The sequence below is a fragment of the Gossypium arboreum genome, chromosome 4, assembly GCF_025698485.1.
Source record: "Gossypium arboreum isolate Shixiya-1 chromosome 4, ASM2569848v2, whole genome shotgun sequence".
Classification (NCBI taxonomy): Eukaryota; Viridiplantae; Streptophyta; class Magnoliopsida; order Malvales; family Malvaceae; genus Gossypium; species Gossypium arboreum.
In genome coordinates this window covers 105,852,978-105,876,172 of record NC_069073.1, presented here as the reverse complement: position 1 = coordinate 105,876,172, position 23,195 = coordinate 105,852,978, and the positions used below count along the sequence as shown (strand labels likewise).

At 35.3% G+C, this 23,195-nt stretch overlaps 2 protein-coding genes and 1 non-coding gene across 3 annotated transcripts; all 3 read left to right on the top strand.

Moving 5' to 3' along the window:
- The first annotated feature begins 496 nt into the window (after positions 1 to 496).
- On the top strand, positions 497 to 2,930 carry LOC108459395 (uncharacterized). The gene is made up of 8 exons (XM_017758758.2): positions 497 to 681; positions 803 to 858; positions 1,080 to 1,223; positions 1,750 to 1,823; positions 1,958 to 2,012; positions 2,081 to 2,143; positions 2,239 to 2,366; positions 2,589 to 2,930. The coding sequence occupies exons 1-8, from the start codon at positions 636 to 638 to the stop codon at positions 2,665 to 2,667; spliced, it is 645 nt and encodes a 214-aa protein (XP_017614247.1). The 5' UTR covers positions 497 to 635; the 3' UTR covers positions 2,668 to 2,930.
- A 1,455-nt stretch (positions 2,931 to 4,385) lies between these two features.
- On the top strand, positions 4,386 to 6,211 carry LOC108459295 (putative cyclin-D7-1). The gene is made up of 6 exons (XM_017758641.2): positions 4,386 to 4,870; positions 4,986 to 5,072; positions 5,211 to 5,309; positions 5,423 to 5,630; positions 5,726 to 5,859; positions 5,960 to 6,211. Exons 1-6 carry the CDS (start codon positions 4,577 to 4,579, stop codon positions 6,209 to 6,211), a joined length of 1,074 nt encoding a protein of 357 aa, XP_017614130.1. The 5' UTR covers positions 4,386 to 4,576.
- A 16,453-nt stretch (positions 6,212 to 22,664) lies between these two features.
- LOC128292197 (small nucleolar RNA R71) lies at positions 22,665 to 22,771 on the top strand. Its single transcript, XR_008282182.1, has one exon. It is a non-coding gene; the product is annotated as a small nucleolar RNA R71 (small nucleolar RNA).
- Positions 22,772 to 23,195: the final 424 nt, after the last annotated feature.

The window sequence follows — 23,195 nt, the reverse complement described above, 5'->3', positions numbered from 1 at the left end:
AGTTTTTATTATTTTATAAAATTAAGAGTTTTCACAATTGCACAATTGATTTAGGACATAGGTGATACTAACACGATAAATCTCTTAAATATAGTAAAATTACATCAACACATTTTCTCATATTTGTGTTTCGATTAAAAAAAAGTTCATAAGAGAGTTCATTTGGTTTCTTATCCTTTGTGCCAATGAAAATATTTTTTGTTGTTCATTTATGCCAATGAAAATATTAAGCAAAGTGTCGATTGAGTATAAGTTCGATTGATATAGATATTGTTGTTAATGTAAGAAAACATGAATTTGAGTGTGCTGAAGTGCATTATCCTCCTATTTTGTGTTTTAGTTTTAGGTATTGTGTTATAAAAAATAAATATGATCAAAATCTATATGTATATTGTTAAAAATAAAAAAAGAATTAAGCGTTAAAAATAAAAAAAAAGAATTAAGCAAAGCAAAATTCAAGATTTGAATTAAAGAACTAAATAAAGTTGGAGCAAAAATATAATGCGCGTGCCGGATTTTTATAAACGGATAAACCCGTTTTCTACTCGGATCTTTATAAACTTTAGCTTCTCCTTCTAGCTGCCGATGATCGATTTAATTCCCGAATATTATTAACTCGACGAAAATCCTAAACAATGCCAGTGAGAGTCACGGAGAGCTCTACACCTTCTCAAGTTTCAGGTTTTTCCTTTTTTCTCTAAGTCCCCTTTTTAAGGGTTATATATATAGTTTAATCTGATTTCGGCAGTTAAGGTTTCTATCTTTTTGCTTTTCTGTTCGATATATTTGTTCAATTATGAAGGTACAAATTCCGGAGATACTTCACCTCCAGCTTGTACACTTTTGAGTGTTGGACAGGTCAATGAAATTTCCCCCTTTCTTATTTCTTGGGATTTTTAACTTTTAATTGTATTCCTTAACAACCTTATGTATCCTTTGATAATTCGTTGTTATAGGTGTTTGATTTTAGTTTCTGAATAGGTTTTTTTAGTTGATTTGGGTTAGTTTACTGCAATTGGGTGAAACTTTCTATATGTTATCCTTTAGTTGATTGTATAATAACACAGTTTTATTTGCAGACATTTTCTGGCACACAAAATGTCTCTAGTTTACAAAAAGAGGAAGCTTGGCGAGTTAATGTTCGAATACAAGGATGTGATCTCGAACATGGGTATCTTTGTGGGACTATGGAAGCTCTAAATGTTCCTATGGCCGATACACCAGTAAGTTGAATGCTTTAACCATCTGGATAGGTTTTGAAATGTTTGCTGGGAGGCTTCCTCTTTAAGTTTCTTAGTGTAATGGTCATTTGATTTTACAATGTTTGATGAATCTTCTACCATCCAAAGCAGAAAGATTTTAACTTTGACATGGACACTGTCTTATAATTTGGTTGATTATATTCCTTCCAACATCTTCATTTCCATTTCTTCGTGGATTTTACCTGCCAAAACTATCCCCTTCTTAACCTCTTGTATTAGATAGTTATCTTTATGATATACATAAGAGACACTAACGCATAGGATTTTACTTATTTAATACAAAAAAAAAAAATCAAAATTGATAGATGGTAATAAAGAGATATTATGCATTTTTCTTTTCAGATTGTAAGCGGTTGTTATCACTTCTGCAATTGTTTCCTAAATGCGTTCTTGTTGACTTCAACCAACATGGGAAATCTAGTTGAACTGCGGGACTTTTGATCTTACCTCTTGTGTCCTTGCTGTTTTTCTTTTTAATGTTTCTCAGGTGGTAACCTTTTGGGAAGGGGAGATTGTAGATACAAAGAATTATACTTTCTATACTGGCAAGTGGGAAGCATCGTATGTTTCTTTCTGTCGTTCTCTTTTTTTCTTTCTTTTCAACAATGGAGCTGTTTTCCATAAAATTGATGATAAGCAATTCTTTCCATGGAAAGTTGGAAGATTGACGTAATTCATTTCCTCCTTTTTAACAGGCCTGAGGATGATAAAAGGCATTGGACAAAGTTTCCATCTTTTTCACCACTACTGGTAAGGAGTTAGAGCTTGTAACCTATATGCAGAACTGTGCTCACTTAGCTGGCCCTTTTTCTTTTCAGAGTCAAGTAGAGGTTGATGGTGGGAAATCTTTGGACCTGAGTAATTACCCATACATATTTATGGTAATTCAGTCTCATTTATTTTCACTAATTTGAAGAATTACTTAAATTGACTGATGATTTGTAACTCTTCTGTTGCTTTTATTTTCCTGGTTCAGAGATGGAAAGAGCAATACTTCGTAAATGTTGGGACAGACTGTGGGCTAACCATAGCCGGATTTTACTATGTTTGCTTCTCTTGCAGCGATGGTTCTATCAGCGGCTTCTATTACGATCCTAATAGCAGGTATCTGTATTTCTTCATGGTATTCCATAATTCTGTTAATGATCTAATTTGAGCAAATACTTGAAAAATGCTTGATCTCTTCTGGTGGAAGACCAGAATACTGAATAAACTAGATTATACCATACCTCTTTGCTTCGTAACCCAATGTTCAATGCTCTTGCCATCTCCCCTTTCTCTTTTGTGCTCAATTGTTTGGCCAAATTCTCCTCTATGAATTTGCAGTCCATTTCAGAAGCTTGAGCTGAAATCCACAAATGAAGGAAGATCAGGATACAGTTTTTCATCATATGAACTGCAGTAAATAAGAATGTAGGATGTTGATTCCAATATTATCTGGGAAATCTGATTTCTCAAACAGTTCCATATGCCATCCTTGTGATGTTGGAACAAGAGAGAGACCTTAATGTAGTGATCATCTAGAATGTAAGAATTGATATCTTTTCATTATCTTTTTCAGCTGAATGTAATTTTCCGGATGTTCATTAACTATTATCGAATTGAGCTGTATGTGTTCTCTTTCATGAGTTCTATATCGTTGAATGCTTGGAAGTTGCTGGTAAACAATAGGGTGTGTAATCAAACTTTGTTAATCTCATCTGACTTTTATTATCAAAACCATAGCTTATAGTCAAATAACTTTAAAGAGCACTAACCTAATAGTCCTCCGAAATTTTGTTAGCCCAGTAAGAGAAAAAGAATAAAAGAGGGGAATAAATCAGGATGGATAAAATGGTATATAAATTTTCAGTACGCATGGGCAGATATTTTTGCTGTTCCATGGCATAAAAATAGTCAGTTTCTGCCCTGATTAGTTGGCTGCACAATGAGCAGTTACTGCGGCCTTATGATCCATTGAGTTGAAAACGAGGCCCCACGCACAACTGACGAACCCAACGTGAAGCGAGCCCCACCTACACCTCTCCTTACAGCCTCAAACTATCTGATTATAATAAAAAAGGTAAATTTGATAGTTGGTCACTCAACTTTCACAAGTTTTCATTTTAGGCATTTTTGTTAAAAATCATTTTCATTTAAGACACTTTCATTAAAAACCGTTTCTATTTTGGTCACTCACCGTTAATTTAATATTATTATACATTCATTTTAGTTATTCAGTTTTAATAAGTTTTTGTTTTAACTACTTATTTTATTTTTCTTTTATAATTAATTTTAGTTTTTTTAGTATAAGACAATTTTTTAGTATAAGACAAAATACCTAGGATTTATAAGAAAAAACATGGGTTTTACAATGAAAACCTAATTTTAAATGGAAAATTAATTTTATATTTTAATTTCCTTTATTCTTTTCTTTTTTTTTAAATTAAGGGAAAACTTGAAATTTTATAGTAATTGCTTAGATTTTTATAGGAAAAATTGGGTATTTTAAGGAAAACCATTTTCTTAATTTAATTCACTTTATTTTTAGAATTAATTTTAATTTTTTAATAAAAGGAAAACTTTTGGGGTTTTACAAGATATTTATAGGAAAAATTATTCTATTTTCATTTTCATTCTAAATTTAGTTTTTGAGTAACAAGGAAAAATTTGAATTTCGGTTAATTACCTCGATTTTTAAAGGAGAAAACTTGAGTTTTTACTTGAATTTAAGTTAATGCATCTAAATAACTCAATTCCATGTAAAAATAAAAATCAACGACATATAATTAAAATCAAAATTATTTTTAATAAAAATACCTAAAATAAATATAATTTTTAACAACAATGCTTAAAATAAAATTTTTATTTTTCAATACCAAAGAAAACTTATGAAAGCTAAGTGAATTCCTGGCTAGTTTACCCAAATAAAAATCGAGGGTTTCTTTTCCAACGTTGAGGGGCTGCACATTTATGAAACCAGCTCAACCATCCTCGTGCGTTCACGCAATTGGTTACTGCACAGTCAAAAAACCAAATATCGCAACCGCATTTACCCCACTTCATGAGGGAGGTCTCCCCCCTTTTATGTCTTCTATCACTCCCCCATTTCCCCATCCAACTACCCCACTACCCCTTGGGAAAAAAAACTTGATAATTATAACTGCTCTATACGGCTAAACCCATTACTTAACCCTCTCAGGCTATGTCGTTTCTGTTGCTTTCTCTTTCGTTGTACCAAAGTTGAACGTACAGTACAAGGTGACTATCATGTCAGACCATCTCCTATGTGACATTATCATTGAAAATTTTTAAACTTCTACGTACCTTTCTATATGAGTTCTTTCTCGAAATCAGAAAGCAGAATTGCAATGGAGAATTTGCTTTGTGATGAGGTTTGGCTTTCGAGTCCTGGAACTCCAGACCTCAGCCATGAAAGTGAACATTACATTTGGAAGGGCTATGGCTATGCAGATTTATTTTATACGACAAAGGAAGACTCGGAGCAGGCTCTTGTAATATGCCTGAAGAAAGAGCTTAGTTACATGCCTGAAGCTGGATATCTAGATTATCTCCAATCTAAAAATTTGGTGTTTGCTAGGTTTAGAGCGGTTCAGTGGCTTATTAAGGTTCAATTTCTTTCCTCATCAATGTCCTTACATTTTCTCTTAGATGGCCGCTAATACGAAATGGTTTTATAATAAATTTCGGTCTGTTTTCTCTCATTTGATGTTTTTCTTTCAGACTTGTACTCGGTTAAATCTGTCTATTGGAACCGTTTTCAATGCGGTAAATTACCTAGATCGTTTCCTATCAATGAGTCAGTGCCATGTAAGGAACATTTAAATTGTGGATTTTTCTTTTTCCTTCTTCTGATAGCTTGCCATTTTATCTTTCAAGTCTCAACTACAATTTGTAGTTTTAAGAATTAAATCATCTACTTTTTTATTCGTAACATGCATAATTCAGGGATGGAAGCATTGGATGATGGAGTTGCTATCCGTTGCATGTTTATCCATTGCCGCCAAGTTCAACGAGACTTCCCTCCCTTCCTTGGATGAACTTCAGGTGAATGCAATTAATTTTGTCTGATGACGACAAAAACTACTGAATCATATATGTATCAATGTTTCTCAAAAAATTTGATACTAACCAGTTGGAAGTTAATGTTTTGATTGAAGATGGAAGACTTGGAGCATTGTTTTCAACCGAGCACAATCCAGCAGATGGAACTGATGGTGTTACAGGCTTTAAAATGGCGTCTTGGTTCTACAACATCCTATTCCTATATAGAGCTGATTACATCAAATTATATCTGTGATATCAATTATAACCTTCACAAGGAGTTAATCAACCAAGTTAATAGGACACTTGTCAAAGCTATATTGGGTAATACGCATATATATATTTTCAAGAAGAGATTGAAATCAAAGTAAATCGAATGAACCTTGGTTGTTGTAACTTGTGTAATTGTCATGGTGCAGATTTCGAGTTGGTGCCATATCCACCTAGCGTTGTTGCAGTATCTGCTTTATGGTGCAGTCTAGAAGAGTTAGTTCCATCATCATATAATGCCCATCTCACCAAAATTTTGAAGCTAATAAACCAAGATCACGAGGTAAAAATATTAAAATGCCAGGTTTCCTTATCTTGATATATATATATTAGTTTACTACTGTTCCATTAATATTATAACTAAAATATCCCAAGTGGGGCAGGATGATATTATGGAATGTCGTAGGATAATGAAAGCATGGCTGGTTCATCCATTCTACAACATGAAAGTTTCAGAGCAGTGCTCCCATTACTACCCTCCAAGTCCTGTGACCGTTTTGTTGACGGACAGGATTGACATGATCAATGATTGCCAAGTCGATCTCTCAGTCTTCAAGATGCCATTGGCAGGTTCAAATGTTTTTAAACTTGATCGTGAATCAAGTGGGAATAGAAAAAGGAAGAAAGAAGAATAGATCCTGGAAATGGTTTTTAGTTTGACTGTCCAAGACGAAGACCCGTAGAATAATAATATTTGTATTCATTTTATCATTTTCCTTCCGATAATCCATTTAATCTTTGTTACAACTCTCAATTTAATAGTGATTGATTGTTGTGACTGCAAGTATATTTATAATCTACTACTATTTCATCTACATCGTTAATTCAACCACGCAATAATCTATTGATTAATACTAAAAATACGTTTTAAAATACGTCCAAATTTAATCAAATTGATTTATCTTTTGTCTCTCAACAAATTTAAATCTCTATTAACAATGTTTACAATCCTCTTACCTTCTTTACTTTTTATTTTATTATTTTTAAAATCGTCTCAAGCTGCATATATTTTCAACCTACAAAGCTTAGGTATAAATTGTTTCATTATGAACGCGTGATCATAATTTATACAGTACGTGCAATTTTCCATGATCTCTCTATTAGGTGTTGGAAACTTGAAATTAATTAATAATATTAAAGTTAACCTTTATTGATTATAGCTGTGTGGCAAAAATCGTTATTGATTTTTGTTTTTTTAGTCAATTTCCGTTAAGTGTTACTAAGTATGTGATGAAAAGGTGAAGGTCGCTGTCCAAATATTAGTATAATAATAAATTTAGCTATTAATTTTTACATATTATGTCAGTTTAGTCATAATTCTAAAAATTTAACCCTCAACACTACTTAACTAAACATATTTTCAAATATATATATATATATATATATATAAATTACATTATGTTTTATTTAAAGTAACATTCACATTCTATTTTCGGCCAACAACTTGATTAACTTCTCCATATTTTGTGATAGGCACCGGCAGGAGGTGGCGATAGCAACGATGTTGAAAGAGCTGGTGACTTTGCCAAAGCAATAATAACCTTGGGTTTATATTCTTTGAATTGATAATCATTTCTCTAGCTCCAATGAAGCTCATGAACTTCATCATTGATTAGGATAAAAATGGAAAGGTCAACTTCAAAGAGTTCCTCTTTGCTTTTATCAACCGGGTCGGGATCGAAAGTAATGAAGAACTACCTAATTCAGGAAGCTAATGACTCTTAGAAGGGCTACATGATAAATCTGGATGAGGTATATTAAGATTTGTTCATATGCCTAAGACATCCCAAGTACTTAGTTGAACTGTTGATGTTATATAGATCTTTGCAATATATATATTAGAGTAATGTACTCTAGCTTGTAGCTTAGTAGAGTTATCTTAGCTTAGTTAACTATATTTCTATTAGTTAGTTAAAATGACTGTTGTGTTCCTGTTAGTTAGTTGCTGAGAAAGTTAGTATGGGTTGTTGTTAGTACTGATTAGTATTTGCAATTATTAACCTTGGTGTATAAATACATGGCTTGTCTCATTTTGAGATATTAGAGTCACTATCAATAAAAGAAATAAACCCTATTCTATTTCTATTTTCTCTTCTTGTTTAGTTTCTTTTCTCCAAGTCTGGTAGCTTTTCTGATATGGTATCGGAGCTAGATATTTTTGTATAAGATTGACTATTCTTCTGTGGTACAAGTTGTCATCATAATGGATACTAATGTTGAAGCATCCTTGGATAGTGAGACTAAACCTTGTGACTCTGAAGGTGTTCAAGGGCAACTATGAATGCAACTCATTGTTGGATTTGGTGCCCTGAGTATAGTATATTTGTTTGTAAACTTGTAATTTTTTTCAAACAAATTGATTAATAAAAAAAATTCATTGATTACATTAATATACTTTGTATAATTGTCCTTTTATGGTTTTTGCATGCAAAGTAAAATAGAAGCAAATGTTGTTCATTGGTTGACTAATGTTTAAACTAATACTAAGCGATATAATGTGGTCAGATCGTAATACAGAAAGATAATTTATATTAGTAGACGAACCTAAATATGTCTTTAGTGACCAGAAATGAGCAAACAAATTGAAAAATTAATATGCCATCTATCAAGTCCAATTATAGAGATGATTTGTCTTAGGCATCGGAGCAGATGACTCCTAGAAGATAGGGACATAAATATGACTGACTGGACTGGCAGTATATCAGACAGGACCTAAGAAGAATAGATTCCGAATTCGTTTATGGATTTATTCACTTGTGATGTTCATAGTGTGGCATACCTAAATCCTAAATGGATGACAAACTATGTATGTGTGACTCGTACACTTTGATGTAAGTAAAAGCCTGAGTTCAAATAGATAAGGAACCAAAAGCTAGTATGTTGGGTTACGACTTTTGCAATATGTAGTGTCATTCACAACAGTGGAATTCATAGCACGAGACATGAGTAAATGATATCCTCTCGTTGACATTACATGGTTGATGAAAAGTAAACGTCGCCATGGGTCGTTCATATTTGTGATGAATGACTTGATTACTATTTGATAGTAATTGACTTTTCACAAAGGAAGATATAATGATTATTATGAGATAAATTAGAATCATATTGGGAAAACAAATATTATCCCAAAGAGATTAAGGATATCCTATGAGGGTAACACACTTATAACAAGGTCATTGGACGAACACTAATCGAGTTGTTTTCATTATAGTATGTCATTGGGGAGAGTTTAGTCACGATACTATAGTAGAATGAATTCATTACTAAATGAGTATATAATTAATAGGCGAAAAGTTGGAACTTAATTATAAATCATTTGAGCCTCAATTGCATATGTCCAATTGACCCCTCCACTAGTTTCATTGAAACTAGAAATGAATTGCATGTTGAACCAAATGAACATAAATGTTGAAATTGAGAAATAGGAAACATTTAGAAATGAATGTGGTTTTTTCCTAAATGAAAATAGAAATAAAGAATGAAAAAGTAAAAATAATTTTAAAAATGAATTTATGTTTTTGAATTAAATGAAGATCGAAAATGAAAATAAACCATTTGGTCATAGTGAATCGTTATATGCAAAATATTAAATATATTTTCTCATAATTATTTTACGTTAAAATCGTCCTGATTTTAACGAAATTAGAATTTGGTTGAGAAAATTATTTAACTGGAATATATTAGTTTATTTTTGGGAAATAGAAAAAAATTATAAAGTATTAAGTTAAAAGCCATGAAGTACTTGTAATTGGACCCGATATGGAAGAGGCCGAAAAGCCCTTTATGTAACAAAGGGGGACGACAAACCCTAGTTGAACTAAGATTTCATTTTTCTAGTTGAAATAAACTTCTACACTTCAACAAGGGTTATACCTTCTCTCCTTTTAAATAGATTACACCAGTAGGGATATACACATAACTTTTAGATATTGTTATTTTGCCTGAAAATAGAGAGACTTTTATTCTCTAGAAATTGAATATATTTTCCAGAATAACGGTTCTACCAGTTTCTATTTGAGAAGAGAAATTATGTTTTCACCCTAAAGAAAAGAGAATTATTTCTAGTTTTGTGTCTAATTCAAATCATTTGAGCCCACACTCGAAGCAATTCGTGGTACGAAAATAACAGAGAAGATTGTTTAGTTGAAAACCAAGAACGACAAGGATTCATCTATCCGAAAACAAAGGTACGATTTTGGTCTAAGGTTTATTGCTCTAAATATCACAAATCGGATCGATTTTCAATTTTTTATTTTTGTTGCAAGAAAACCATTTTCAAGCCAGATTTTTTCAACAATTTGGTATCAGAGCTACGATTGTGCTATGTTTATAGTGTAAACTAAGACTAAAATTCTCTCTCTTCTTCATGTATGATTATATTTGATAAGATGTGACATTCTCTTAATTATATGCATGTTTAGGGGAATGTATGCGAATGAATGCATGATATTATTTTATTATATTATTATTTTAGTGAAACTTGAAAACCAAGACGCATCCAAGCTGATCGTGACAACGCAAACCTGATCCAGCCACACCGAAAATGGCCGATAGTGGTTCGGCAATGGTGATGACGACACGAAAATGGTGGTGAAAAGATGGCAACGACAGAATTGAAGACCTTAAGTATGCTTTGTGGTGAATTTTGTAATTTTACAATTTTTATTTTTCTAAGATGGAATCATAGAAACTTTGACTGGTCAAAGTCATTTAATTTTATGAGATAAGTATGATGATAATTATATAACTGCGAATGTATGTCTATGCATATATGAGATAAGCATGCCATATAAATTAGGGAAAATGTCACATGTACTTGTCATGCATATATGATCATTCATGATTAAAATCAGGCATTAAAAAACCTTGTACGTTTTTTAAAATATTGAGTGAAAGAAAGTCCTTAAATAAGACTTATGACCTCCATCAATCGTCTCTTATGATGACGTGGAAGTTTAACTACCCTACTGTATGATTGTCATGTGGATCTTACTAAAGAGATTTCCTGAAAGTAAGTAGAAATCTCTTGTGATCGTATAATAATTAGACCGACCTTCGTGATAGGTATTATCACAAGAAGTTCTATTTTCAAAGATAACAGCATGCTGCTTAGTGAGATTTTCCTGCAATGACTCATTTGTGGTGCATGATATGATAGGTGTTGAGTTAATGGTTATACACTCAAGATCTTCTAGTTAAGTAACTTCGTACGAAGCTCTACTTAACTTAGACAGATGGCCATATGCTACACGATTATTAGAATATGTGAGTGTCTAAGAAATTAGGTTCTTATGCTAATTGGATGGAAATTCATGTTCTTACTAGTTGATCATGATCACCCCACGATGGCTTGATTCAATGAGTGTTGGAATTATCATTTCAACTGCTTACAAATGTTTTCAAGGTTTAATGTAAGACACATGCATCATCTTAATGCATATCGTAATGTTGTAAAACATTTTCAAACATTTTCTTAATACAAAGATTAATATATATATATTAATATTTTATTTTCAGTTCGAAAATGGCATCAACTCGCTTTCTAAACATACTCACTAAAAATAAATTGAACAAAAATAACTGTAAGGAATGGTAAAAAAACCTATTTATTGTCTTGAGATATGAGAAACTTAAAACAGTTCTTGATAATAAGTACACTCCAGCCACTCAAGCTGAGGCTAGAAAATGTTGGAAGGAGTTTGATGAGATAACTTATTTCTATATACTGGCAAGCATGACCAGCACTGGTGATCGTGAAACTAACTAAAAATTCGACTAAGGCAAGCACACCTATCGAACAGTAGTATAGTTATGGTGAGACCAAAAATATCGTATCCACAATGACTAAAAGTACTAGTATTTGCTATCTTTTTATTATCTAGCCCAACAATTGAGAGAATGTTTTAAATTAAGACTTATTATCTAATTAACTAAAATTACGACAGAGATACAAAATTGGAAAATACTTTTAGAAAATCGACGGAGAAGACAATACCCAAGGAAGAATCCACCTAGACTTCACTTATCACTTCTGAATTAGACGATTTATTCACTTAACTTAATCCGTAGAAATCCCTGATTTATATTAATATCTCTCTCGAGACTAAGAACAACTGACTCTAGGTTGATTAATCGAAATCTCTTTCTAAGTAAAACCCCTATTGTTGCATTAACTCGATCTATGGATTCCCTTATTAGATTTGACTCTAATCCGGCAAATTTATGCCGTCCTATCTCTAAGATTGCATGCAACTCCGCTTAATTATGAAGGATCTACTCTTACAAGGACTTTTGCTCCACTGAATAAGCATATCAAAACTTGAATTAATATCATGAAATATCAAAGCAATAATTAGAACTCACAATTAAGAATAAGAACAAGTATTTATCATATAATTCAAATAGTAATAAGATCCGTCCTAGGTTTCATCTCCCATAGGTATTTAGGGAGTTTAGTTCATAATAATGGAAGACATCTCAAGATTGGGAAAACAAAAAAATATAATGAACCCAAAGAACTTCTAAGGAAATTGAATGGAGATCTTCAGTCTTAAAGTAGATCCTACTTCCAAGCTGATTCTGATGGCTGTCCTTGAGTATTTTCTACCTTCTACTCTATGTATCCCCCTTGATCCTCTTCTAGGGTGTTTATATAGACTTTGGAATGCCCAAAATTAGCCTTTTCCAAATAGAATTAGACTTTGGCTCGATAGGGACACGGTTGTGTGCCATACCCGTATGAAGGTCCTCAGGCCGTGTACAATTCTGAGTTGGTTTAATGTCGACACGGCTATGCCACACGAGTGTGTGGCTTACCCGTGTGTCACACATGGGCATGTGGATTACCCATGTAGAAGTGCCTAGGCCATGTGAAACACTGAATTAGACCCAACTTGTTCGTTTTTGGCCCGTTTCTTGCTCTTTTTGCTATCCTAAGCTCTCCTGAGTATGAAACATGAAATTAAAGGATTAGGAGCATCAAATTCACTAAATCTTATGATAATCCTTCCAAAAATATTCCAAGCATAGCGTAAAAACATGTATATATTATGGTTTATCAAATATCCCCACACTTAAGCAATTACTTGTCCTCAAGCAAAATTCTCAACTCACAATTAAAATTAATTTAACTTATAATTCTCATAAAAAAATGTTCAAAGTAATCCACAGATAATCACACATTGATTATTCAACTAAAAGAACATCAAAGTTTCAAACAATCTAAGTTGAGCATTTTAATCATAATATCATAGGTATCCGCCTTTATCTAAGTAATCACCTTTAATTCCAAATTGACAAGAGTTGATATCCTCACTAAAGATTCACTCAAATCACTCGAAATGTTTAAGGTTCAATAATTAAGCACTCAATAGTCAAACATGAAAAGTTATTACCATAGGCTTGCATGAAAATCAAATCTCCACCACTATAAATGAGATGATACACGAATCAAAAGGTCTTTAGCAGGGTTGTAATAGGGCTTGGGTTAAAGGTGTGGATAAAGGATGAAAAAGTGGGTTAGAATTGAGATTAATTTAATAAATTACCCAACTTAGAAGAAAAAAAACAAATTACTGAATTACAAACAGGTGCCCGAAATAAAACTTTCTAAGATGAAGTGAGCTTTCCCTCAATAAACTAACTTTAACTTATCCAAGCTCTTTAAAACAATATGTAATTGAATGAATAAATGTACAATTGTTTTTGTTTTAAGAACAAGAACAAGTAATGGATAGTACATAATAATTCAACAACTGAAATGGACGGAAATAGTTAGGTAACTAATCAAATCAAAGCTCGACAAAAAAGGAGTCAATAAAAAGAGAAATTCTTAACGAATCAAAAAGGGTTCAGTCGTGGGTAAATCATTAAGGGGAAAATCAAGAAACAATGGTTAAGGTTCAAAGGGGTTCACTAGCGGTCAATTATGTGAGTAGGCTTTTTATGGGGTTAATGGGTTAAAACCTAAGTGCCTTTATCATTTTAGTATATCAAATCAAATCTGTTGTCTCGACATGTATAATCGATGCAAGTTCTAGAATATCAAATCAACGTTGACACACTCATAACCAATAAAAATAAGTGAGCAAGAAAGATATATGCTTAAAAAGGCTCAAAATCTTACGAAAATTATAGGTATTTGATGTCACTCTTGTAAATTCAAAACTTCAAGATAATACCTCAATTCAGGGAAACAACTTAGCAATTTTACTACTCAAAAGTCAACTTATCATGCTTGATTCTCTAATGTTTTAAAGTTTAAACATTCAAAGCATAATTACCTATGATTTAATTTAAAACATATGAATAACCATTATAAATCAATCAAAATTCATTCTAATAGTGATATGAGAAAATTATTTGAGAACATGATATGATTCAGGGATTTTCTGATAAACAGAATATCATAACCTCCCTACACTTAAGGTGTACAGTGTCTTTCATGTACAAAGATAGATAATAATGATATAAGCATAATATTATAGAGCAGGGGGAGAAGTGACACTGGCCTGAATTTGGATGTAGTCCTTGGAAGAGCGAAAATGGGTTTATAGACATTGGAAATGATGTGCATGTGACATTAGACAGAAGTAAAGGTGGTGGTAGAGGTTGGGTTCCATAATCACAACACCTAACTAAGAGGTTATCGTGGTGGTCGGTGTCGTGGTGGCTATGGTCATGGTCGAGCAGGACATGGCAGTCGTGGATTCTCTTTTCCCATAGGTCTGTTTGTATATTTCTGAGTAGCACCAATCGACTGAGCCTTTTGAAACTATAATATCACCAGTGATGTTATGGAGAATTGTATTGATGGGGTTGTTAGGGTTACTCATAAAAGAACAGCTATAGAATTCAGAGATTTAAAATAAACTAATCAAAGTCTTTTTAGAACATAAAAAATAGGAATAAAACTAAAAATAAAAGGAAAAAGAAAAACAACTAAAGTGAAAATGAATGGACTCAAAAGTCCTCATCGGCAGCTGGATCGTTTGGTGGTGCTCCTGGAGGCGAAATGTGGAAATACTGGCAAATCTGTTGCAAAGTCGCCTCTATGTTGTCAAATCGCCAAGTGCAATATTACTCAAATCGATCCAAGTGGTTAGAAATTTCTGTTAATAAAGCAGCCGCATGAACTGATAGGTGTCTTGGCAGTGGCAAAGACGGTAGGTCCTTATGAAATGAAGGGATATCGTCAGGAATATCCTCGGGGTCATCCTCATCAGTGGCTCGTGCTAATCGGTATTGAGAAGGATCAAACCCGTGACGACACTCTATCATCCTCATGTGGAGCATACTCGAGATGCCTTGTGAAGATATCTTGCCCATGAGTGTGAGCGATGAGGACTGTACTGATGTGTTCAGGAGCCCAAAGTGTCGAGCTAGTCGAGTCACATATGGGCCAATGCTGATGACTCCCTTTCGGTGTCGTTCTGTCTGATAGCGAAAGGCAAGGGCGATGAATTATGCGAGATCAAAAATATGCCATTGCCTCATGCTTTACAGGAAGTATGTTTCATGAGTGTTAACGATGCCAGTGCTTTCTTGTCTCCCTATTAATGTGTGTGCCAAGAGGGCGTAAAGATATTGCAGAGCTAGAGCTAGAGCTGATACCTTTGAGCGGCTGGGGTCATAGATACCTGTAACAAGCATGAGGGCTGTCCAACACGATGAAGGTGCATAATAGATGTAGCGGTGGAGGTGGGGAAAATTTTCGACCTCCATAAAATCGTCTGTATAGAGTTCCAAGGCAGCTCCAAATTCTAGAACACTTAACTGCAATACTAGACTGCCAAGGCAGAATTGGACTGTTCCTAGGTCATCGTACTCTACCATAACCGTTTGCAACTGAAACGTCGAGTTTAGTTCCAAAGTGAACTCTAGATATGTCGGCTTGATGATACCAAAGAAGCGGTCCCACAGAGCAGTGGCGAGGAGGGCCCAAACTGAATCAGCTAGGTGGACCTGTTCTAATGCAGCCCAATCGACGTAACGGCCCACACCAAGAGGTCGGGTACATAGAATTTGAAATAATTCTTCCTGGGGCCCTGGTGGAAATTGGAGGAATCAATGGCGGATCTCAGTGGTGGCACTCGAGGACGTCGCACCTGATCTCTTTCGCTTTTTAGAGGTGGGGACAGAAGTTTTCTTTCCTCAAGTGTTTGTCATGATGTACCTAAAAGACAAAACATTTCAATATGAATAGAATCGACATAATTAACACTTAACCAAAGACATCGTCTATATAGAGTCCCAAGACAGGTCCAAATTCTGGGACACTCAACTGTCGTACTAGACCGCCAAGGCAAAATTGGACTGTTCCTGGGTCGTCGTACTCTGCCATAACCGTTTGTAATTGAAACATCGAGCATAGTTCTAAAGTGAAACATCGAGCATAGTTCTAAAGTGAACTCTAGATACGTCAGCTCGATTATATCAAAGAAGTGGTGGTGAGGAGGGCTCGAACTGAATCAGCTAGGTAGACCTGCTCTAATACGGCCTAATCGATGCAATGGCCCACACTAAGGGGTCGGGTACGTAGAATCTGAAATAATTCTTCCTCGGGCCCTAGTGGAAATTGGAGGAATGGATGGCGAATCTCAGTGGTGGCACTCGAGGAAGTCCCACCTAATCCCTTTCGTTTTGTAGAGCTGGGGACAGAAATTTTCTTTCCTCAAGTGTTTGTCATGATGTACCAGAAAGATAAAACATTTCAATATGAATAGAATCGGCATAATTAACACTTAATCAAAGATATCGAGAAGCTTAGGAAGAGATAAGACAAAAATGTAGCTTAGAAAACTCTATTGTGATAACAAGATGGAAATTTAGTCCTATATGCACCATTAACCAAACATGCGAAAATAAAAATTTGACAGTATGTAAATATAACTTAAGAGCATACGAATCTAAGTGGTCATAATAAGAGCAAAGAGAAATTGAAACTAAGCTAACAAGACAACCCACGACACCAAAAATAGACATAACCAAAGAAATATAATAATGAATTTAAAACTAAGAAAAGTAATAATAATACAGAAAAATGGCAAGAATAAAAGAAAAATAGAAAATAAATAAGATAAAATATAAGCAAATAAAAGAAATTAGAGGAAATGGGGGAAAGAAGGTGAACTGACGCCGGGATGAATGGTAGCCGGACGGAGGTGGTGTGAGTGGGCTCGGGTCGTACGTGTTGGGGCGTGGTGTGAGGGTGATGGAAAAGGGGGTTATGGGGTTGAGCAAGGATAGAGAAAGAGAGATGAAAGAGAGGAAGAAATAAAAGAAATGAGAGTGGGGTGTTGGTCGCCGGAGGTTCGTCGGAGAATGGTGGCTGGAGTGGAGAAGGTGAATAGTGGAAAGGTTGATGAATAGTGATAGTGGGGTTCTAAATAGGAAAGGGAGAAAATTAAGGTTAGGGGAGGAGAATAAATGGGGGCAACAGTTGTGTAAGCCCTGTTTTGGGCCACACAACCGTGGCCCACGCCCTTGTGGTGTGTTCCTAGCCCGTGTTTTTTGTGAAATCTTTGTCAATGTCACACACGGTCCTTTCGACACGCTCGTGTTTATAGGTCGTGTGACCCACACAGTCGCGTCGCATGGCTGTGTGCACATTCATTCGTTTCTCTCAAGCCTGTAGTAGGTCCAACATGCCCATGTTCATGACTTGTGCTTATGGTCTGATGATTCAAGTCAGTATTGCACATGGCCTGTGGCCACGCCCATGCCACATGGCCTGTGGCCACGCCCATGCCACATGGCCTGTGGCCACGCCCATGCCACATGGCCACATCGCACGGCCATGTGGTGCTTCATTCGCTTCTCCCACTCCCGTGGTAGGTCGAACATGCCCGTGTCTAGTAATCAGGATTACGCACAGCTTTTGGGCACGGCTATGGCTTAAGCCCGTGTTGTATTTTGACTTGTTAAAACTTTTAGTTGTTTGTGCAATTTCCCACACAGCCTCAACCACGCCCGTGTTCCTGACCGTGTAACTTCCACGGCCGCCTTCCACGGCCGTGGTGATTTAACGCATACCATGCCACTATTAATATTTCAGAGAATTAAAATACAGTTTCACCACGGTCTGGGGTACGCCCGTGTCCCATAGCTGTGTGCTGCACACGACTGTATCGCACGGTCATGGCCATATATTGGAGCCCGTGTGTCATCCTGTCTTGGGGAAAACGTTTTTCCTATTTTAGCATAGCCATGGCCACACCCGTGTCTCCTACCCGTGGTGAGCGTACGGCCCAAGGCACGCCCGTGTGTCAGGCTGTGTGTGCCAAAAATACTTGCAATTAATTTATATAAAAAAATGGAAAAACAAACTAAAGTTATTTAGTGGGGTTAGTGCTCGGGTTACCTCCCGATGAGCGCTTATTTAGAGTCTAAGCTTGATTTTACCTTGTAGGTATGTTTAGGCAGGTTCGCGGAGCAGTAGCTCCTCTCTATTTTCTTTAAAATCCTTATCGTTATAAAGTTTAAGACAATGTCCATTTACCTTGAAAGTGCCTTAGGTTGGGTGACTTACCTCTACTGTGCCATATGGAAAGACGGTTTGGACTACGAAAGGACCTGACCATCGTGATTTAAGCTTTCCAGAAAACAATTTGAGCCTTTAGTTATATAGCAGGACAAGGTCTCCAACTTCAAATTGCTTGTCTTGCTTTAACCGAGCATCATGGCGGCACTTCATTGCTTCCTTGTATAATCGTGAGTTTTCATATGCATTAGCTCGCCATTCATCTAACTCGTTTAGCTGCATCAATCTCTTTTCACCTACGAGTTTGGGATCAAAGTTCAGAAATTTTATAGCCCAGAATGCTTTATGTTCTAGTTCAAATGATAAATAAAAACTCTTCCCATAAACAAGTCTATAAGGAGATGTTTCTATAGGGGTCTTAAAAGCAGTTCTATAGGCCCATAAAGCATCATCCATTTTCTTTGCTCAAGCCTTCCTATTTGACTCTACAGTCTTTTCTAAGATACATTTAAGCTCTCGGTTCACGACTTCGACTTGTCCACTAGTTTGAGGATGGTAAGGGGTAGCTGTTCTATGGTAAACTCTATATTTCTTAAGGGTTTTATCAAATTAAGCATTACAAAAATGAGTACCCCTATCACTGATAATTGTTCTAGGTGTTCCAAATCGAGAGAAGAGTTTCTTAAGGAACCTTACCACCATTTTAGCATCATTAGTAGGTAAGGCTTGGGCTTCCACCCATTTAGACATATAATCAACGGCTACTAAGTTATATTTATTCCCAAATGAGCTAGGGAATGGACCCATGAATTCAATACCTCATACATCAAATATTTCATATGAAAGCATGTACATTTGAGGCATTTCATCACGTTTAGATATATTACCTGTCTGTTGACATTTATTACAAGAAGTAACATATCTATTGGCGTCTTTGAATGGTGTGGGCCAATAAAAACCTGATTCGAGTGTTTTATGTGCGGTCTTAATCCCACTATAATGTCCTTCAGTCGGTCCTGAGTGGCAATGCTCCAAGATTCTAATTACTTCTGACTTCGTAACACATCTTCTAATGACTTGATCTGCACATATACGAAAAAGAAAAGGATCTTCCCAAAAGTAGTTTTTCACATCAGTAAAGAAGCGTTTCTTTTGCTGATGTGTCAACCCTTTTGGTGCAACATTAGTAGCTAAATAATTCACAATGTTTGCGAACCAAGGTTCCTCGGAGTCAGATATAGCAAAGAGTTGTTCGTCAGGGAACGAGTCATTTATCTCATGTTTATCAATCTCCTTGAGATGTGGGTTTTCTAATCTAGATAGATGGTCTGCTGCAAGATTTTTCGTTCCCTTCTTATCTTGAATTTCTAAATCGAATTCTTGCAACAATAAAATCCATCTTATTAGTCGAGGTTCTGCATCTATTTTAGTAAGGAGGTATCAAAAAGCAAAATGGTTAGTGTAGACAACAACTTTAGATAATATTAAATATGGTCTAAATTTATCGAATGCAAAAACCACAACCAACAATTCTTTCTCAGTTGTTGTATAATTTTCTTGTACGGCTGTCAATGTTTTGCTAGCATAATAGATTGGTTGAAAATGCCTGTCTTTCCGCTGTCCAAGAACCGCACCCACTGTAAAATCACTCGCATCACACATTAGTTCAAAGTGTAAATTCTAATCAGATGCAACTACAATTGGAGCATTAATTAATTTATCTTTAAGAGTAATAAATTCTTCTAAATATTCCTGACTGAAACTGAAAGGCACATTTTTTTCTAGTAAATTTGTTAAGGCTTAGCTATTTTAGAAAAATCTTTAATAAACCTTCTATAAAATTCAGCATGACCTAAAAAGCTTCGAATAGCCTTAACTGAACTAGGGGGAGGTAATTTCTCAATAGTTTCAACTTTCTATTTGTCAACCTCGATTCTCTTGCTAGAAATTTTGTGGCCTAACACAACCCCTTCACGAACTATGAAGTGACATTTTTCCTAATTCAATACTAGGTTCATTTCCTCACATCTCATTAGAACTCGTTTTAAATTTTTAAGGCAAAGATGGAAAGAGTTACTGAATACTGAGAAGTCATCCATAAATACCTCCATAATGTCTTCCACGAGCTCATAAAAAATGGCCAACATGCATCGCTGAAAAGTAGCAGGAGCATTACATAATCCAAAAGGCATCCGTCGATAAGCAAACGTACCATATGGACATGTAAATGTCATTTTCTCTTGGTTCTCAGGAGCTTTTGGGATTTGGAAATAACCAGAGATTCCATCTAGGAATCAATAATACATATGCCTAAATAATCTTTTCAACATCTGATCAATGAACGGTAAGGGAAAGTGATCTTTTCTTGTGGCATCGTTTAATTTTCTATATTCAATACAAACTCTCCATCCTGTGACTGTTCACGTTGGAATTAATTCGTTCCTCTAATTGGCCACAACAGTCATGCCTCATTTTTTAGGAACAACCTGCACAGGGCTCACTCAAAAACTGTCAGAAATAAGATATATAATTCCAGCATCTAGAAGTTTAATTACCTCGACTTTTACAACTTCTTTCATGTTGGGATTCAGTCGCCTTTGAGCTTGCACACAAGGTTTATATTCATCTTCCATTAAAATTTTATGTGTACAAAAAGAAGGACTGATCCCTCTTATGTCAGAAATCTTCCAAGCTATGGCTCTTTTGTGGTCCTTCAACACTTGGAGTAACTCGTCATTTTCAGTTGGCTGTAAATCTGAAGCAATAATCACTGGTAATGTGGAATTATTTCCAAGAAACGCATATTCTAAGTGATTTGGTAGTTGCTTTAATTCCAATTTAGGAGGTTCTTCAACAGAGGGTTTTAATTTTAATTCATTGTTTACCTCAATACCATCATAGCTCTTCTATCTCAGTGAAGACTCATTGGAATTTAGTTCAGCTTTTATCTTACCTATCGCAGAATCATCATCATTTACCTCCTCTCCTTTGGCAAGACATAGTTCCAATGTGTCCCCATGTACGATTTCCTGTAGAGAATCTTGAATAGCATGATCAATAGAATCAATAAAATAACAGGAGTCATCTTGTTCCCTAGAAAATCTCATGGCACCATAAATTTTAAAAATAATTTCTTCGTCACCTATCCTAAGCACAAGTTTAACGTCACCTACATCAATAACAGCCCTAGCAGTGGCTAAAAATGGGCGACCTAAAATTAAAGACACCTCAACATCCTCATCCATGTCAAGCATAACAAAATCAACAGGGAATATGAACTTATCTACTTTTACGAGTACATCCTCGATAATACCCCTAGGATATTTAACAGATCTGTCAGCTAGTTGAATACTCATCCTCGTAGGTTTTGGTTCCCCAAGGCCAAGTTGCTTAAACATTTTGTAGGGCATCAAATTAATGCTAGTGCCTAAATCAGCTAGTGCCTTTTCAAAATTTAAACTACCAATTAAGCAGGGAATAGTAAAATTTCATGGATCTTTCAGTTTGGTTGGCAATTTATTTTGGAGTATGGCCAAGCACTCCTCGTTGAGTTCCACTATAGATAATTCTTCAAACTTCCTTTTATTTATTAGAAGCTCCTTCAAAAATTTTGCGTATGTAGGCACCTGCGAGATAGCTTTAAGAAAAGGTAAGTTAATATGTAATTGTTTAAACAGTTCAAGAAATTTACCGAATTGTGCATCTATGCAGTCTTTCTTCAATTTTGCTGGGTACGAGATTGGTGGTTTATATTCCCTCAGCACCAGTTTTTCATTGTTTACGGGTTTTACCTCCTCATCTTCTTTTCTGTCAGCTTCTGGTGGCAGCTTTGTTCAGATTCAGCTAATATTTTCCCACTCCTTAATGTAACTGCTTTTACATGCTCTTTTGGATTGGGTTTGGTGTTACTAGGTAGACTCCCTAGTGGTCTCTCTGAAATCATCTTAGCCAACTATCCTATTTGATTCTCGAGCCCTTGAATTGATGCTTTCTAATTTTTAAGTGCAATTTCAGTGTTCTAAAAATGAGTCTCCGCTACTGAAATAAACTTTGTCATTATCTCCTCAAGGTTTGGCTTTTTCTCTTACTAGTAAGGTTATTGATGAAAGCCTGGAGGGGGTCGTGGTCTTTGATTGCCTTGGCCTCCCCACGAGAAATTTGGATGGTTCCTCCAGCCTGCATTTTAAGTGTTACTATAAGGATTATTTTGAGGCCGAGGATTATTACCCATATAATTCATTTGCTCGTTCTCCATGTTAGGGCCGTAGGATGGATATTCTAAATTGCTCGTTCCACCTCCACTTGCATCACAATGTAAGGATGGATGAACCTGTGTAGAACCAAGTAAACCATCAATTTTTCTATTCAAAAGTTCTACCTGATTGGAAAGCATAGTAACCGAATCAATGTTAAAAACGCAAGCTGCTTTTGTCGATTTTGTCCTCATGACTTGCCACTGATAATTATTCAGTGGCATCTCTTCTATGAACTCATAAGCCTCTTCAGATGTCTTATTATTGATAGTTCCACTAGGAGTTGCGTCAATCATTTGTCTAGTCGAGGGATTCAAACAGTTGTGGAAAGTTTGAACTTGTAACCAACGAGGCAACCTATGGTGAGGGCACCTTCTCAATAAGTCTTTGTATCTCTCCCATGCGTCATAAAGAGTTTCTAAATCCATCTGCACAAAACAAGAGATATCATTCCTCATTTTAGATATCATTCCTCATTTTAGCCGTTTTAGCCGGTGAAAAATATATAAGTAAAAATTTTTCGGTCATTTGTTCCCAAGTGGTGATTAACCCTCGCGATAATAAGTTCAACCACTGTTTAGTCTTATTCCTCAATAAAAAGGGAAATCAACTACTGTTTAGTCTTATTCCTCAATGAAAAGGGAAAAACCAAAGGTGAATTGTAACACTCCTTACTCGTATCCAACGTCGGGATAGGGTTCGAGGCGTTAACGGACTTAAACATTCACAACAACACATAACATATTACCAACCATGTATGATAAACAAGCATATGCACATCACCAATATCAAACATAACATAAATAGCTAGATTTATAAGTCAGAATCATTAGCTCACTAAAGACCAATATATTTGGCCAAATTATAATAACACATGTTATAAAA